The sequence below is a fragment of the Mixophyes fleayi genome, chromosome 6 (assembly GCF_038048845.1).
Source record: "Mixophyes fleayi isolate aMixFle1 chromosome 6, aMixFle1.hap1, whole genome shotgun sequence".
In the NCBI taxonomy this organism is placed as follows: Eukaryota; Metazoa; Chordata; class Amphibia; order Anura; family Limnodynastidae; genus Mixophyes; species Mixophyes fleayi.
The window spans coordinates 225,144,149-225,163,084 of NC_134407.1; the positions used below are offsets into that span (position 1 = coordinate 225,144,149).

An 18,936-nucleotide genomic window follows, 5' to 3' on the forward strand; every position below is an offset into this window, starting at 1 on the left:
CACACACTGATATTGGGGATTATTATTATTATTATATAGAGGAGAGGGGTCTGTACAGTGTTATATGGGGAGTAATAACTCACAGCACACACTGATATGGGGGATTATTATTATTATATAGAGGAGAGGGGACTGTACAGTGATATATGGGGAGTAATAGCTCCCAGCACACACTGATATGGGGGATTATTATTATTATATAGAGTAGAGGGGACTGTACAGTGCTATATGGGGAGTAATAACTCCCAGCACACACTGATATGGGGGATTATTATTATTATATAGAGGAGAGGGGACTGTACAGTGATATATGGGAGTAATAACTCCCAGCACACACTGATATGGGGGTTAATAATATTATTTTATAGAGGAGAGGGGACTGTACAGTGATATATGGGGAGTAATAACTCCTAGCACACACTGATATGGGGATTATTATTATTATTATTATATAGAGGAGAGGGGACTGTACAGTGATATATGGGAGTAATAACTCTGAGCACACACTGATATGGGGATTATTATTATATATAGAGGAGAGGGGACTGTACAGTGATATATGGGGAGTAATAACTCCCAGCACACACTGATATGGGGGATTATTATTATTATATAGAGGAGAGGGGACTGTACAGTGATATATGGGAGTAATAACTCCCAGCACACACTGATATGGGGATTATTATTATTATATAGAGGAGAGGGGACTGTACAGTGCTATATGGGGAGTAATAACTCCCAGCACACACTGATATGGGGGATTATTATTATTATATAGAGGAGAGGGGACTGTACAGTGATATATGGGAGTAATAACTCCCAGCACACACTGATATGGGGGATTATTATTATTATATAGAGGGGAGGGGTCTGTACAGTGATATATGGGGAGTAATAACTCCCAGCACACACTGATATGGGGGATTACTATTATTATATAGAGGAGAGGGGACTGTACAGTGATATATGGGGAGTAATAACTCCCAGCACACACTGATATGGGGGATTATTATTATTATATAGAGGAGAGGGGACTGTACAGTGATATATGGGAGTAATAACTCCCAGCACACACTGATATGGGGGATTATTATTATTATATAGAGGAGAGGGGTCTGTACAGTGATATATGGGGAGTAATAACTCCCAGCACACACTGATATGGGGGATTATTATTATATTGAGGAGAGGGGACTGTACAGTGCTATATGGGGAGTAATAACTCCCAGCACACACTGATATGGGGGATTATTATTATTATATAGAGGAGAGCGGACTGTACAGTGATATATAGGGAGTAATAACTCCCAGCACACACTGATATGGGGGATTATTATTATTATATAGAGGAGACGGGTCTGTACAGTGATATATGGGGAGTAATAACTCCCAGCACACACTGATATGGGGAATTATTATTATTATTATTATTATATAGAGAAGAGGGGACTGTACAGTGATATATGGGGAGTAATAACTCCCAGCACACACTGATATGGGGGATTATTATTATTATTATATAGAGGAGAGGGGTCTGTACAGTGATATATGGGGAGTAATAACTCCCAGCACACACTGATATGGGGGATTATTATTATTATTATATAGAGGAGAGGGGTCTGTTCAGTGATATATGGGGAGTAATAACTCCCAGCACATACTGATATGGGGGATTATTATTATTATATAGAGGAGAGGGGACTGTACAGTGATATATGGGGAGTAATAACTCCCAGCACACACTGATATGGGGGATTATTATTATATAGAGGAGAGGGGACCGTACAGTGATATATGGGGAGTAATAACTCCCAGTACACACTGATATGGGGGATTATTATTATTATATAGAGGAGAGGGGACTGTACAGTGATATATGGGAGTAATAACTCCCAGCACACACTGATATGGGGGATTATTATTATTATATAGAGGGGAGGGGTCTGTACAGTGATATATGGGGAGTAATAACTCCCAGCACACACTGATATGGGGGATTACTATTATTATATAGAGGAGAGGGGACTGTACAGTGATATATGGGGAGTAATAACTCCCAGCACACACTGATATGGGGGATTATTATTATTATATAGAGGAGAGGGGACTGTACAGTGATATATGGGAGTAATAACTCCCAGCACACACTGATATGGGGGATTATTATTATTATATAGAGGAGAGGGGTCTGTACAGTGATATATGGGGAGTAATAACTCCCAGCACACACTGATATGGGGGATTATTATTATATTGAGGAGAGGGGACTGTACAGTGCTATATGGGGAGTAATAACTCCCAGCACACACTGATATGGGGGATTATTATTATTATATAGAGGAGAGCGGACTGTACAGTGATATATAGGGAGTAATAACTCCCAGCACACACTGATATGGGGGATTATTATTATTATATAGAGGAGACGGGTCTGTACAGTGATATATGGGGAGTAATAACTCCCAGCACACACTGATATGGGGAATTATTATTATTATTATTATTATATAGAGAAGAGGGGACTGTACAGTGATATATGGGGAGTAATAACTCCCAGCACACACTGATATGGGGGATTATTATTATTATTATATAGAGGAGAGGGGTCTGTACAGTGATATATGGGGAGTAATAACTCCCAGCACACACTGATATGGGGGATTATTATTATTATTATATAGAGGAGAGGGGTCTGTTCAGTGATATATGGGGAGTAATAACTCCCAGCACATACTGATATGGGGGATTATTATTATTATATAGAGGAGAGGGGACTGTACAGTGATATATGGGGAGTAATAACTCCCAGCACACACTGATATGGGGGATTATTATTATATAGAGGAGAGGGGACCGTACAGTGATATATGGGGAGTAATAACTCCCAGTACACACTGATATGGGGGATTATTATTATATAGAGGAGAGGGGACCGTACAGTGATATATGGGATTAATAACTCCCAGCACACACTGATATGGGGGATTATTATTATATAGAGGAGAGGGGACTGTACAGTGATATATGGGATTAATAGCTCCCAGCACACACTGATATGGGGATTATTATTATTATTATTATTATATAGAGGAGAGGGGTCTGTACAGTGATATATGGAGAGTAATAACTCCCAGCACACACTGATATGGGGGATTATTATTATATAAAGGGGATTGTACAGTGATATATATATATATATATATATATATATATATATATAAAATGTGTTCTACACCATAGTAAACAAGAAATGGGGAGTGAAAAGGGAAGGGCAGCGCTAAGAGATCCATTGCCCAATATTAAGGTTCAGATTAGTTTATTATGTAATAAAACAAGTTATGGGAGATACCACATCCATGGCAAATGGTTTCAGAAAATATAAAAGGTTTAATTTATTCATCCTCATTATTTCTAAATTATATAACCTTAGACATTTCAGGTCTTCACAAAGCCAAATATTGAAAACTTGTGAACTACTTAAAATCAAATATATATCTTATAAACTAGTGGCAGCAGAGAGCTACTATATATGTTTAAAGATAACCCAATAATGAAGCATTGAGTATTTGTGGAGTTATTCTTCACAGTTTATAGAACCTTGTAGTTACTTATTTTTCATATATGGCTCAAATAAATTTTTATCGGAACTTCTGGCTGTAGGGAATCATAGTCCCAAATGATCAGTTCCCCACATGGAGTCCCGGCGTTCATAGCATCCACAAAAGATAGGAACACTGTCTTAGTGTAGCATGCATATACTTTTCTGTGATTAGGTTACTGCAGAATTTCTGGGGTCTCCTCTTTTGTGCCTTCAGATTCCTCCACTCCAATTTCTCCTCCTTGATTATATTACCTGTGGCAGGATGGACCGCCTATGCCACCCTTTCTATTTGTTGATGGGAATCGGCTGAGCTCACTTTGCCACCGTTCCCTTTTATTATCCCAGATGCGCCCTCTAACCGCAGTAGGAGGGGCTTACAAATGCTGCCATCACTGAACTCTCCTTACAGGCATCCAGTAGCGGGTTTCTTCTGGGTAACTGACGCTGCTAGTGTGCCAATTCATGAACGTCGATCTGGCCTTGTGTGATAGGGGAGAGTTCTAAGTAAAGTGTTGATCTGGTAGTATGTGTTTTGTACGGAAATGTATGGACTTCGGAGACAGTTTGTCATGTTTGGGTTTTTACATTGCTAATAGTGGTGCCCTACGTCTGAGGTTTTATATTGAATGTTTATCATCAGGATGTAACATTTCTATAATCTTGCTTTGAACACAATTAACTTGCAAAATTCATATATGTGATCATTTGCTTATAGAGTCTATAAGCAAGTATAATTGCCTCCTCCTGTCTTTCAGACTCAATAGACGTTCTGGTCACTCAGCAATGAAAAGGTCTAATTAACATGAGTTTACCTGCCTCTAGAAAGTTGCAAAACCCAAACAGGACATACTGTCTTCGAAATTAATACATTTCCAAAGAAACACATACCAATATAAAAAGATAAGTATATTTTTAATGATAATTGAAATAAATTTTCACAATAAATTATTTCTACGTGATCCAGCCACAAAAAAGTTATGTATAAGTGATCTACCCACAGGTGTTAAATCCCTCCAGGTTGAGTTATGTGCAGGCTGCATGAAGCACCTGGATTGGTTAGACGGCCAGGAGGCTGGATTACCTCCTGTCAGGGTATCTGTGTAAGTCTGAATAAAAAGCAGACTGTTTGACCATGTAATGTATCATTATACCATCCTCTGGAAAGATCGCCAGTACCACAGACTGGTGTGTATCTGTCCTTATTAGGACTACATGAGCTAATAAAACATCACTGCTTCAAGATCCTGCTTTAAAGACTACTTACCTGCTGTAATTCCGGTGACCTACAGATTAGACCAATCTCATCCGTTATCCTGTTCTCAGGTTGGGACCCAGCATCCAGTACCAACACTCTGCCCGTTACCTGCAGCTCTGGCCAGTGGTATAGGTCAGGGGGAACCATCCACAGCATCCCTGATCTAAAGACAAGAGGTCAGGTGTACCAGCCCATTTGCTCAGCGAGAGTTATCCAGAAGAAAGCGGTCCTAGGTGCTGGTGAAGGAGCCTAGTGGTGTCAGCAGCAAAAGCCCCTTTACTGGGGTTAGAGGGCACATTTGGGATAAAGAAAAGGGAACGGTGGCAAGGGAAGCCCAGCCGGTCCCCAGCAACACACGGACAGGGTGGCATAGTACGTCCATCCTGTCACAAATCCTATCTTGTTCTCTCAATAACACTTTCTTCTAATTGCCAGTCTGCAATTTCATGGATATCACCTTTGCACAGGAAAACCATATTGAGTCAAGGAGTAAACAAGGGCCTGTGAATTTGCAGACTGTGTCTTCTGGGACAGTAATTCATGAAACCCTCCAACTCCAAATAAGTATAGAACTAGGACATCATGAAATTATAGCTTTCTTTTGATTGCCTCACTTAAATTTCCCATAATTTTGGGAACCCCCTGTCTACTCATAATACTTCTGTCATGTGGGATAATCACACTTTATCCTTCTGCTCTGAGCATTGGAAATTAACCTGCCTTTCTGAAACTGGTATCTGAACTCAAGTAGGTCTCTGAGCTTTCTTTTAAAGATTTGGAGAGATTTCCTCCGCAATACAGAGAATTTTGGGATGTCTGTGGACAAACAAAAAAATGCGGATATATCACCTCAGTAACTTTTATGCAGCTTTATTCTCTGTTCGAACCACAATCATTACACTATTTATTCTCATATTCTTTCATTTCACTTCTCTCAGTCAAAGTCCAAAATGTGCAATGTAAACTTTATCATGCTTTGCAGCAGCCATTATACACTATCCATATTCCACCTATCTCACATGAAAACTTTTACCATTACAGCAACTATATTTTTTATATCACATAGTAGCCATTCTGGTGATCATATTAACTTACAATGGCAGCCATATTGAAAGCATGGAGTGATTAAATCAACCTCCATTTTCTCTATTATCTGCTTAAACACACTTGTATATTACATTGCTGCCACATTAACTATCAACCCATGAGCTCAATTACTACAGCTCTAAACTTCAAAAGTTTCACATTACAAACTACCTTCCATTCAATTCATAATCCATTCTCCATGAATTCCTTTCACATTCTAGCTATCTTGTAAACCAAATATAAACGATATAAACTCTATATATTCCATTGAAGTACCATAACCCTGTTTCACTGTGTCACATAAATTGAATGTATAGTCCTACAATTGTACACCATTGCAAGAGTTAACAACAACATGTCACATTGTCGGCCATCTTAACTCTATATCTAGCTATATTGTTCCATTATATTGCTATCTCAAACTTATACAGTTGCTCTTTATGCAACACAATATACTCAGTCACATATAATCATACAATCTCCATAAAGCTACAACGTCACATTGTCTTACACAACAACAAACAAGCAGTTACACAATATCTTCCATTCAATTCATTCTAATACACTACTGGATTAGTACAAACTCCCTAATCTCAGCCATATTCTAACATCTGCAAAACAAATTATACAAAATCCATTTTCACATACTAACCATCTGCAAACGAAAGACATATGATTCTAGTCATCCTCTAATATAAATAGTCTTCCAGACCGCCTCACACGTACACAAACCTCCATTCAACATTTTCCATCAGGTTTATCTGTGTCACCTTAGAGTGGGAGCAGAGACCTTTTTTGCCTTGTGTTCCATGAGGTGAAACCTTTGTTTTTGGGTGGAGCCTACTTTCCACAGGAAGTAGTCTTACAGCATTTGATATGTAAATGTAGGCAGATGCTCAGTCCTCACTATTCATACAGTTTTTTCCAGCCACATTCTATATGAGGTGGGGGAAGAAACTAGAACTTTTGTTTACTAAAACTGTTTCAAACATAGCTGAAACTTTCTTCTGGTGGCCAAATTGTAAAAGAGATGTCAAAAGATACGTTTCATCATGCCCGAGATGCCCAAAACAAGACTCCTAGCAACTTACCACTGGGCTTAATTCAACATTTTTCTTTTCTATATCGTCCCTGGAGCTCTCTCTCGAGTTGATCTATCTCCTTCACAGGGGATCACAACAATCCAAGTTGTAGTGGATCGTCTTGCTAAGATGGCTCATTTTATCCCTGCCAGAGGGTTACCCACTGCTGAACAGTCTGCAGAAATGATTTAGGAAATTTTCAGGATTCATTGCATCCCAGTTGATATGGTTTCTGATTGAGGTGTTCAATTCACTTCTAAGTTTTGGAAGAGTTTCTGCACCCCTCTCCTCTTCTTTCCATCCACAGTCTAATGGACAAACTGAAAAGACTAATCAGACTCTTGAACAATAGTAACAATGCTTTATTAGTTATCTTCAAGATGATTGGATGGATTTTCTACCCATTGTCGAATTTTCCTACAACAACTCTGAACACCGTTAAGTTTCCCAAAGTCCTTTTTTTGTCAACTTTGGATTGAATACAATATTTATTCCGAATCTCCCAGTTTCCACACCAATCCTAACTGTGACCGATAGAATCACAATTTTACAGGAAACTCAAGAAAGGCTAATTGAGACTTTGGGAGAAGCTCAAGAACATTATAAACAAGCTGCAGACAGACAACATAGAGCTGTACACAATTTTCAGATTGGAGACAAAGTCTGGCTATCCACTAAAACATCAAACCACCGATACCTGCATAAGCTCTGTTATTTATAATACCTATCTAGTCTAATTCCATAAATAGCAACTATAGGGAAAATATGAGTAGATTGTTGTATATTGTGGGGAACTTTGATGGGATGACTTAAAATAAGGTGACAGAGGTGAGGGATTCTGGGAAATGTGACAATGGCATCACATCTCTAGGAATACAACAGACACATTTCTTATTACATTATGTATTATTGTGTATATAGTGCCATTGTATTACACAGCACAGTGCAGAGGGTATCTTCATTCACATCAGTCTGTGGATATTGGAGCTTACAGTTTAAATTCTTTACCACACACACACTAAGGTCCATTTCTGACAGCAGCCAATTAACCTTCTAGATTGTTTTTAGAATCTTTATGTTCATCCTGTGTTTATGTGGGTTTCCTCCCAAGCACCACACAGGTAGAGCCCTGGTCTGCATTGAATCCATGCCCCCAGTCCTGTGTGGCAGTGATACTAACCACTGTACTGTTATAATCTGTTCATTACCACCTGGCTTTAGGCACTAGTATAGGATGTCCTGTCCAGTTTATACATAGGGAATGGGACATTATACAGTAACACCAGGGGATGTGTCTGGGTGATGACCATTGTGTGTGTCAGGGTCCTATAAGGTGGATGATGTCACTGTCTATCTCTCCATGCAGGAGGGGGAGTATATATAGGACACAAGGATCTGTACAAGGACGTGATGATGGAGAATCACCAGCCCCTCACATCACTGGGTAAGAGGAGGTTTAATCCCAGTCCTGTCTGTGTATATAGGTGGTGTCATCACTTTGTGTATAAATACATTGTTACATGTGTACAATTTGAGATTGTATATTATAAGTGCACATCAAAGTGCAATATAATGTTATTATAAATAGCATTTCCAATTTTCTCTGATTAATTTGCTTAATTTGGTGAATATTATTCCTGTTTTTTCCCCCACAATCCAAATAAATAAACCATAATATGCTGTAAACTACATATAATGTTGGGATTTTATTCTAATTAGAGACACCTATGTATTGATGAGTTTAGCTAAAGGCAGAAAATGATACCAATCAGATTCCCCCCTCAGAATTAGGCCATATACACCCGTTACTGTGATGCAGTGAGAGTACTTTCTGTTACGGGTATCTTTGTGAAGACATTATATCCCATGGTAATTAAGCATATGGTTTGAGGTAGTAGTTAAATTGGCCCAAGCCATTATGTTGTTTGAATACACAGTAGGGGGTCCCCCTGTCTATCTGTCTGTGTGTGTTGGAGATAATAGGAATATCCTAATTGTGATGAAACATACAAATAGTATAAAATACTTTGCTTCCAGTGCTACCCACTGACACATTAATTATTATTAATATGTAACATCCCAGCACAGACTTTGTGGCATTGGGATTCAGGAGGCAGAGGGCTGGATTACCCCCTGGTAATGTGTGTATATACTGTATAAGAAGGGGCAGCGGGGTCCATGTAGAGGTTATACCATCCTGCACTTCTGAGGTGATCATTCCTACCACAGTGGGGGTATAAAAGGTCTTCTAAGGGCTACTTTTGCAGGTCTGAGGAAACCCCAAATAAACAGTTGAGAGATAAGACGGGGGTGTAGAGTAAGTTATGTCATTACAGTGTCCATTTAGTGTTTCATCATCTCCTATAAGAACAGTGGTATCGGACACTAGGAGACATTGCAGTTTGTTATGGGATTTCCATGTGGTTTTGGTTATGGCCTTGGTACCACCACTATTTGCGTTGACTATTAAATACACATCTACTCATATTACATACAAATATTTTGTTGTACCGAATGTGAGAAATGCTTTATTCGTAAATCAAAGTTAACAACACATCAGGGAAATCATACAGAGAGGAAGACCACATATCTGATTTGAAGGTGACCCTGACACCACCAACAGTAGCAGTGACTATTAAACCGGTGTGACCGGATGGCCTTACTTCTCCACCCGGTCTGTATGGGGATGATAGAATAGAGGGGGTTTCCTTCTCACCATCAGTCTCCGACTGTTACTGACCACTCCTACTGTTGTCACCAGACGCTCGCCGGCTGCGAATGCCAACTCCACAATAGTAGGAGAACCTTGCTACCAACACTAGGCTCCGTTCCGGCGCCTAGAACCGCTTACTTCTGGGGTAGCTTGTATAGCTGCTATAGTGCCTCTTGGCTGTGGGTTGACTTTTACCTCCTCACCGCTTGCTATGGATCAGGGCTGCTGGGTAGCTGGCAGAGCATTGACACAGACGCTGGGTTCAACACAGGACAGCTGGGGAACAGATTAGAGTGTAAGCTCTTATCTGTTGGTTACAGGATACAGCAGGTAACAGTCTCAGGCAGTGATGTTTTATTGCTCAATAGTCCTGACAAGGACAGTTACATGCTCTTTTATACAGAGTCTGGCACACATATTGATAGAAGGTAACCCAGAGCCCTGATCCTAGATGGCACCACAACGTCTAAGATGTTACTCCGGTGTTTACACTCGGGATATAATATTCTATAATATTCTATTCTAGACGTGGGGATAACACAATTTTATATAAAATTTACAGCAATCTAATTTCCTAAATTACTTGCTGTTGCGTTTTTTTGGACAGGTTCAAAGACACAGGCCTAAAACTATACAGGATGGGAAGGTAATGACCCCCCCCTCCTGTGCATTCAAGCTAAAAAGACTTAATTAGCATTGCCGTTAGCCTGTCTTCAGAGGTTAAAAAACAGATTTCCTCCAACATATGACTGTTGCATCAGAAATCAATACATTTCCAGTACAGAGATACAACACAATTTAAGAAATCAGTACATTTGTGATGATATACAGAGGTCTACCACGCCACTAATTTAAATCAATTTTTGCAATAAGTTATTTATAAGTGATCCAGCCAGAAGAGGAATGTGGTGTGTTGCACCCATACTGGAGAGGCATATCTGATTTCGGTGCAAGAGCGTAGTGGGTTGGACAGGAACATGCTAAAGCGTCAGTGATGATTGTGGAAGACCACCAAATGTTGTGGGCAATCAGATTTTGCCCTTATTTATTTTAACTGTCAATGCAAGAAAAGTCCTCAATTAGCGTTTTTAAGTATTTCCCCTTAAAATCGGAATCCCTAATTATGATACATAAGGGTAGACAGCGGGATTGCGACTGTTACCTGATGTGATTAGTAGTAAGGATAGCAAGCATGTTGTAAATCCTAACCACAATATTTTTTCCCCAACAGAGCGATCTAAAGACTCATCTGCTCATATTAAGGAGGAATCAGTCTCATGTGATGGAGGAAACGTTATCACACCCACAGATGATACACTATATAAATCTACTCATATTAAGGAGGAATCAGTCTCATGTGATGGAGGAAACCTCAAAGACGCTACTGACCTTATAACACCCACAGATGATTTACAATATACATCTAGACATATTAAGGAAGAATCGGGATCTACTTCCAATGATGAGAAATGTTTTTATAACAGTTTAAGCTCAATTAAACACCAGAGGATGCGAAAAAGCAAACACATTACAAACAAATCTTGGCCCTGCTCTGATTGTGGGAAATGTTTTATACATAAATCTGGTCTGACAGTACATCAGAGAAGTCATACAGGAGAAAGACTATATAACTGTTCTGAATGTGGGAAATGTTTTAAATGTAATTCAGAACTTGTTAGACATCATATGATTCACACAGGTGTACACCCATATTCATGCACAGAGTGCGGAAAAGGGTGTACTTGTAATTCAGAACTTGTTGTACATCAGAGAATTCACACAGGAGAGAAACCATATTCTTGTTCTGAATGTGGAAAATGTTTTACACAAAATTCAAAACTTGTTAGACATCAGATGATTCACTCAGGGCTACACCCATTTTCATGCACAGAGTGTGGGAAAGGGTGTACAAGTAATTCAGAACTTGTTGTACATCAGAGAATTCACACAGGAGAGAAACCATATTCTTGTTCCGAATGTGGAAAATGTTTTACATATAGTGCAGACTTTGTTAAACATCAGAGAGTTCACACAGGAGAGAAACCATATTCCTGCTCTGAATGTGGAAAATGTTTTAGCCGTAAAGCAAGTCTAACAATACATCAGAGAAGTCATACCGGAGAAAGAACATATATCTGCTCTGAATGTGGGAAATGTTTTACTCAAAATTCAGAACTTGTTAAACATCAGAAGATTCACACAGGCATACACCCATATTCATGCACAGAGTGTGGGAAAGGGTGCAGAAGTATTGCAGTATTAGTTGTACATCAGAGAATTCACACAGGAGAGAAACCATATTCTTGCTCTGAATGTGGGAAGTGTTTTGTCTGTAAATCAAGTTTAAAAATACATCAGAGGAGTCATACAGGAGAAAGACCATATATTTGCTCTGAATGTGGGAAATGTTTTAAATCCAATTCAGAGGTTGGTAAACATAAAAGAACTCATACAGGAGAGAGACCATATTCTTGTACTGAATGTGGAAAATGTTTTCCACAAAAGTCTGAACTTGTTAGACATCAGAAGATTCACACAGGAGAAAAAATATTTTCCTGTACGGAATGTGGAAAAACTTTTATATGTAAGACAGAATTTGTTAGACATCATAGAATTCACACAGGAGAGAAACCATATTCTTGCTCTGAATGTGGGAAATGTTTTGTCTGTAAATCAAGTTTAACATCACATCAGCGAAGTCATACAGGAGAAAGACCATATATCTGCTCTGAGTGTGGGAAATGTTTTAAGTGGATTTCAGGACTTTATAAACATAAGATGATTCACACAGAAGTGCACCCATATTCATGCACAGAGTGTGGAAAAGGATTTAAAAGTCATTCAGAACTTGTTGTACATCAGAAAAGTCACACAGGAGAAAGGCCATATCATTGCTCTGAATGTGGGAAATGTTTTAAATATAATTCAGAACTTGTTAGACATCATAGGATTCACACAGGAGTACACCTGTATTCATGCTCAGAGTGTGGGAGAGGGTGTAGAAGTAATGCAGAACTTGTTGTACATCAGAGAATTCACACGGGAGAGAAACCATATCCTTGTTCTGAATGTGGTAAATGTTTTAAAAGTCGTTCAGAAGTTTTTGTCCATCAGATTATTCACATTCGGGATAATCCATAGTTTTCATTTGAATGTGAGATTGTATTAGATGTAATTCACTACTTATTGTACATAAAATGATTCACACAGGAGTATTCCCATGTTTATATTCTTAATTTGGGAAAGGGTATAGAAGTAATTCAGGACCTGTACTGTAGATACATCATGCCATTGAAAACCCATATTTTTGCTTTGGATGTGGGAAATGTTTTGTGACCAAAAGAGTCTATTTAAACATAAAACCACAGCTAAAATATTTACTATGTAACTTTAGAATTTGGAAACTTAAAACTGAAGTTGCCTTAAAACTAGAGATGATAAATGTTCATGTATATTATGTAGACTTTACAATAGGAGACAAGCTGGGTAGAGTACTCACTCTGTCTTTTACCATGGATATATTTCCCCATTCGAATCCCAGGTATCGTTACAAGTGTATTTTAGCGCTTATCTTTTTCTCACAGATAAAATGTATATGTGCACTTTTACAACTGTTTCTTGCTGATGTCATTTATATTTCAAACAAAACGAGAGAAACTGGGAATACTTTACAATTACCTATTTAAAGATTAACACAATTAAATTGTTTTATGTGTAATCTTAATAGATAAGCGCATACAAATTAACATTAAGCATTTATATTGTCTTATACAATCGTGCACATGATAAACTAAATTATTTTGTTCTTGTGCAGAATGTGGGAAGTGTTTATCTGTAGTTCAGCACTTGTTAAACATCAGAGATTTCACATATGGGGATAAACTATATACATGTTGTTAGTGGGACATGTTCTGTGAGTAAGAAGTAGTCTACGCATGAGAGCATCCACAGGTAGAAGACGTGTTACAGATTATTAAAAGTGAATGTTTGACATAAACAGCGCTTTTGCTTTACCTTTTCTTAATGTCTCCCATGTTCCTATCTAATCTGAGCCAGTTCATCAGTTGTCTTTGCTGCTGCTGGTCTCTCTGTGAAACTCCTGTTTGGATCCTGATTCTTCCCTGGCATTTGACTCGTGCTTTTTGCACCTCCTTTTGTGACCCAGACCCCTACTTTGTTTGACCTTGCTCCTGCTTCCTCCCTGGTATACTGTGAATCTGTCTGCTTCTGACCCTTGGTTTGCCTGACCCTCGTTTTGAATGATTCTCCCATGGGTAATCCATTACCTCCTGGCTAACCTGCTAATTCAGTTTTCTTGTGCCTGCACTTCATCTGTATGGTGGCTAAGTGGTTTGTACTTATAGTACTGGGGTTATGAGTTCAATTCCCAACCATGGTCTTATCTGTGTGGCGTTTTTATGTTTTCCACGTGTTTGCGTGGGTTTCCTCCTGGTGCTCCGGTTTCCTCCCACAACATACTAGTAGATTAATTGGATGCTCTCAAAATTGACCCTATTCTGTGTGTATTTTATGGAATTTAGACTGTAAGCTACAATGGGGCTGATGTCAGTGAGTTCTCTGTACAGTGCTGCAGAATTAGTGGCGCTATATAAATGGTTGATGAAAAAGATACGTGGACACCAGTCTTTCCTTCTCCAGCTTCCCAGCTAACCTGGTTATTTTGACACCTGTACCTGCATTTCAACCACTGTGTAACCAGAATCTGCAGCTTCCAAGCTATATCTGGTAATCCTGCGGTCTTGTACCTGCTGCTTCTGTGGACTGTGCTTACTGTTAACCATTGACTGCACCTATTTATTGTCTGTGTGATCCGTGTTATAATAAAGACATTCTGATTTCACTACCGCAAATCTCTGTAGTATTCATACTTGGAACCCTGACACCATCTGCTCTTGTCTATACCTATTTATATCCGCTTTGTACCCTATTTCCCACATACTCAACCTCTCTCATTCCTCCCCTGATAACCTTTTTGAAAATGAAAGGCCTGGGCTACATACAGCTACTCCAAACTGATAGATAACCAGGGGCCTGATTCATTAAGGATCTTAACTTAAGAAACTTCTTATTTCAGTCTCCAAATACTAGCTTATTTGTACACTGTACACTTAAATTTCAGTGTACAAATAAGCTATCAAATATTTGTGTGCCACATGAAAAAACAGTCAGTATTTAACTTATGTGCAAAACAGAAAACTAATTTGCACCCCTTGCATTGTAACATGGTTTTGTCCAGGAGACTGAAATAAGAAGTTTCTTAAGTTAAGATCCTTAATGAATCAGGCCCCAGAATAGGAAAGAGGTTCAGGTAAGATAAATGGTGAAGGATAGTTATGGTTGCCAGTAGATGATTGTTTTATGATTTGCAAAATGACTATTTCATGTTTAATGACCTGTGTCTATTCATTACAACTGTACCACACCACCGGTAGTTGCTCATAAATGCCAGTCGCAAATGAATGCTTAATTCTGCAGTAGAATGTGACTTCCTCTAGAGTTGTAGGTGTACCATTATTAGATATTGGGGAACTCATATTTATGTTACAAGCTTTGCATAGAAAATATTCATGATAAATGGTCTATCTATCAAATGGTATTTGTAACTGGATCATGTAGAAATAACATATTGTAGAAATTTATTCTACTTATTGGCTGTGGCTGGATCACATAGGAATAACTTATTGTAGATATTTATTTTAATTAAGGGTGCAGGGCACCGCTGTATATCTTTGCATATGTAGTGATATTTTCTTTATATTGTGTGTATTTCGGTATAGGAAATGTATTGATTTCTAATGTTTTATGCCAGGTTAGAGGAAGTCTGTTTTGCTGTAAACAGGAAATGCTAAATAAGTCTTTTCATCGCAGAAATGACAAAAACCTGCTTTAGCCTGAAGGCACAACAGGAGGTCATTACCTGTTGTCGCGTTTTGTTAGAGAGAAAGGAACCTGTCTGAACAATGTAGACTCAAATTGCATTAACTTCACGTCTAGAGAAGTATCCTTATGTTAAATTATCTGATGTGGTATCAGTTGCTTCGGTTCCTGGTCGGATCAGGGGACTGGTTTACTCACTGCCAGGATTTGTGTGAGAATCTGTATAAACAGGAGCTATGTTTGACCATGCAGTATCATTATTCCATCTCTACTTCTGGATATCACTAGTACCTTAAACTAGTGTATTGTACTGTCCTTATTAGGACACTTGAGGTAATAAACATACACAGACCTACAGATTAGACCAATCTAATCCATTATCCAGCTGTTCTGAGGTTGAAACCCTGTATCCAGTACCAACGCTGTGCCCGCTACCCTGCAGCTCAGACGGGGAACCATCCACAGCAACCCTGAACTAAAGGAAGAGGTCAGGTGCCCAGCGAGGGGCTGCACTAGCAGCGAATGTTACCCAGAAAGGTGTCGGTGAAGGAGCCTAGTGGTGACAGCAGCAAGCCCCTCCTACTGCGTTTAGAGCGGCGCAATTTGGGATAAAGAAGGGACTGTGGAAAGCCAAGCTCAGCTGGTCCCCTCTCTCTGGCAACTCAGACATTGGGAAATGCCAGGACCCATGTGTAATATAAAATCCCTAACCGTAACCACAATCTTAGCCCTAATACTAATTTTTAAATTAGCTAATAAAATCATTCTGGCATTGCCGCTTTAAATACAGAAACATCACTGTTTCTATGATAAGTGACGTAAATAGAAACTGCCATTATTCCCAGTAATCGATGCATAGCAGAAGCATGTCGGGCCTCTACAGTGTGTCACAATCTGCCGGCAGCTTGCTGCTATGTATTGGCAGCTCCTGCCTACAGGTCTATTGGACTTTATTATTTGTGTTTCACTTAATGTGTTAGCAGCAGTACCTCTGATCACCAGAGGTGCTGCTATTGTGCCAGCTTCTTTGTCTTTTAGGAGTTAATCTTGGTGCACTAATTATCCCTTACACCTGGGTGTTTCCCTATTTATACCTGTTACTCCCAGCATACATTGCTGGTTATTGTTGTTGCTATTCCATGTGGCTGTGCTTCTGGTTCACCTGTTGCCTGGGATCTCTTCATATTACTTGCTTACCTGCATCAGCCATGTACCTGGTATTTACTTTCTACATCTCCCTGCAATTCTCATTACTACACCATCTGGTTTGTACTTTCCAGCAATAAACATCATGTGTTTCTCCATATTCCTGGCTCTTTATCTGTATTTCTGCATAGAAGCGTGACAGTATAACCAGCCCAAAAAGCAGCTTTGGAGTTGTGTGAAAGATTTCTATTTCGGGACCTTTTTACTGCAATTCATTTCCATTTGTTTTTGCAAACATGTCTGCTTTACCAATTTCTGAATTGCCACTGCTACAGACTTTACAAATGGACATAATCTTGCTACACTCAGCTTGCTAAATTCTCCGCTTTGCTTATGGACCAACTCAGGAGACTGTCAGATTCTGTCTCTCCTAATACAGAAGCTGCTGATTTGTCTCAACCAACCTTCTCTGCTGCTGAATCTGTGCAAACTGCACCTCTTAATTGTGCTTCTACATATTTGCAGTTTACTAAGAACTATGGTGTAACAATTTCCCGTTTCACAGGTGGTCCATGTCCCCATCTGACCGAAGAGGAGCGGCGGCGCAGAATAATTAACAAATTGTGTCTCTACTGTGCCAGTAATGAACACTTCTTACAAAACTGTCCTCTCAACAGATCACACGACAGCCTACTGAACCATCTTCTGTTGTTTCCTGTCCGCATTCTGTATTTGTTTGCGCTTCACTTCCCGTTGCCACATTACAACCAGTTCTGCTCCCTGGGATGAGGCCCAATCTGCCAACTCCAGTTACCAGTCCTGAGGTGCCAGTTTCAGCTGTGCAGTCAGATCCTGAGTCTCCTGCCGCCGTGCAGTCCGGTCCTGAGTCTCCTGCCGCCGTGCAGTCCGGTCCTGAGTCTCCTGCCGCCGTGTAATCCGGTCCTGAGTCTCCTGCTGCCGTGCAGTCCAGTTTCCAGTCGCCAGCTGCTGCCTCGGTCCCAAGTCGCCAGTCGCTGCCTCCAGTTCTGAGGCAGCGGCTTCAGAGAGGGCGCTGCCCCTACAGCCTGCGTCAGAGGGAACACTGCCCCTACATCCTGCTTCAGAGGGAACGCTGCCCCTACATCCTGCTTCAGAGGGAACGCTGCCCCTACATCCTGCTTCAGAGGGGATGCCCCTACATCCTGCTTCAGAGGGAACGCTGCCCCTACATCCTGCTTCAGAGGGAACGCTGCCCCTACATCCTGCTTCAGAGGGGATGCCCCTACATCCTGCTTCAGAGGGAACGCTGCCCCTACATCCTGCTTCAGAGGGAACGCTGCCCCTACATCCTGCTTCAGAGGGAACGCTGCCCCTACATCCTGCTTCAGAGGGAACGCTGCCCCTACATCCTGCTTCAGAGGGGACGCTGCCCCTACATCCTGCTTCAGAGGGGATGCCCCTACAGCCTGCTTCAGAGGGGATGCTGCCCCTACAGCCTGCTTCAGAAGTGGCGCTGCCCTTACAGCTTGCTCCAGAGAGGGCCCTGTCCCTCCAGGCCTCTCCTGAAACTTTGCATATGGTTCAGCCCGAGTTGCCATTCCATGCGGTTCAGCCCGAGTTGCCACTCGGTGGTGTCTGTCCTGAGGGTTCTCACAGTGCTGTCCCCTCGTTGTCTGCCGCCCAGTCCGGGCCTGCTGCCAAGTCGTCTGCCACCCAGTCCGGGCCTGCTTCCAAGTCCGAGCCATCCTTTGCCGAGGGTGCCAAGTCTAAACCGTCACCTTTCTTTGAGGGGCACCTTTCAAACTTAGTGCCCTTCTGAGGTTTTCTGCTTCACATATTCCCTCCGTACCGAGCCTATAATATATATTATCCACAAACACTTTGCACAGGGAACCAGAAGGAAAGTCCTGTGTGTCTAGGCAGGGGCAAACGCAGAATTTTTAAGGGGGAGTTTCCAAATGTTTGAGTTCAGGACTAATCCAAAATAAAACAAAAATCACAATAAGCCGTACGTACACTTTTTTAGTCTAGTCAGATTGTTTTTCTAAATACCATTGCACCCCGGCCCAGCCCGCCCCTGCAAGGAACATTATTTTATTAATTACATTTAATACACACTTTACAATTTTGCACCCCTGGCACCTAGCACCGTGAATTAACTCTTCCTGCGCCGAAG

At 40.4% G+C, this 18,936-nt stretch overlaps 2 protein-coding genes across 2 annotated transcripts in view; both read left to right on the forward strand.

The window, feature by feature from the left end:
* LOC142160102 (uncharacterized) overlaps positions 1 to 14,608 on the forward strand; it is an 80,504-nt gene extending 65,896 nt beyond the window's left edge. Inside the window, exons 2-3 of the mRNA XM_075215050.1 lie at positions 8,391 to 8,468; positions 10,969 to 14,608. Coding sequence (XP_075071151.1) covers positions 8,435 to 8,468; positions 10,969 to 12,878 — 1,944 coding nt within the window. The 5' untranslated portion in view covers positions 8,391 to 8,434 and the 3' untranslated portion in view covers positions 12,879 to 14,608. The remainder of the gene's footprint in view (positions 1 to 8,390; positions 8,469 to 10,968) is intronic.
* LOC142160113 (uncharacterized) overlaps positions 1 to 18,936 on the forward strand; it is a 79,496-nt gene that overhangs the window by 37,289 nt on the left and 23,271 nt on the right. The window lies entirely within an intron of this gene.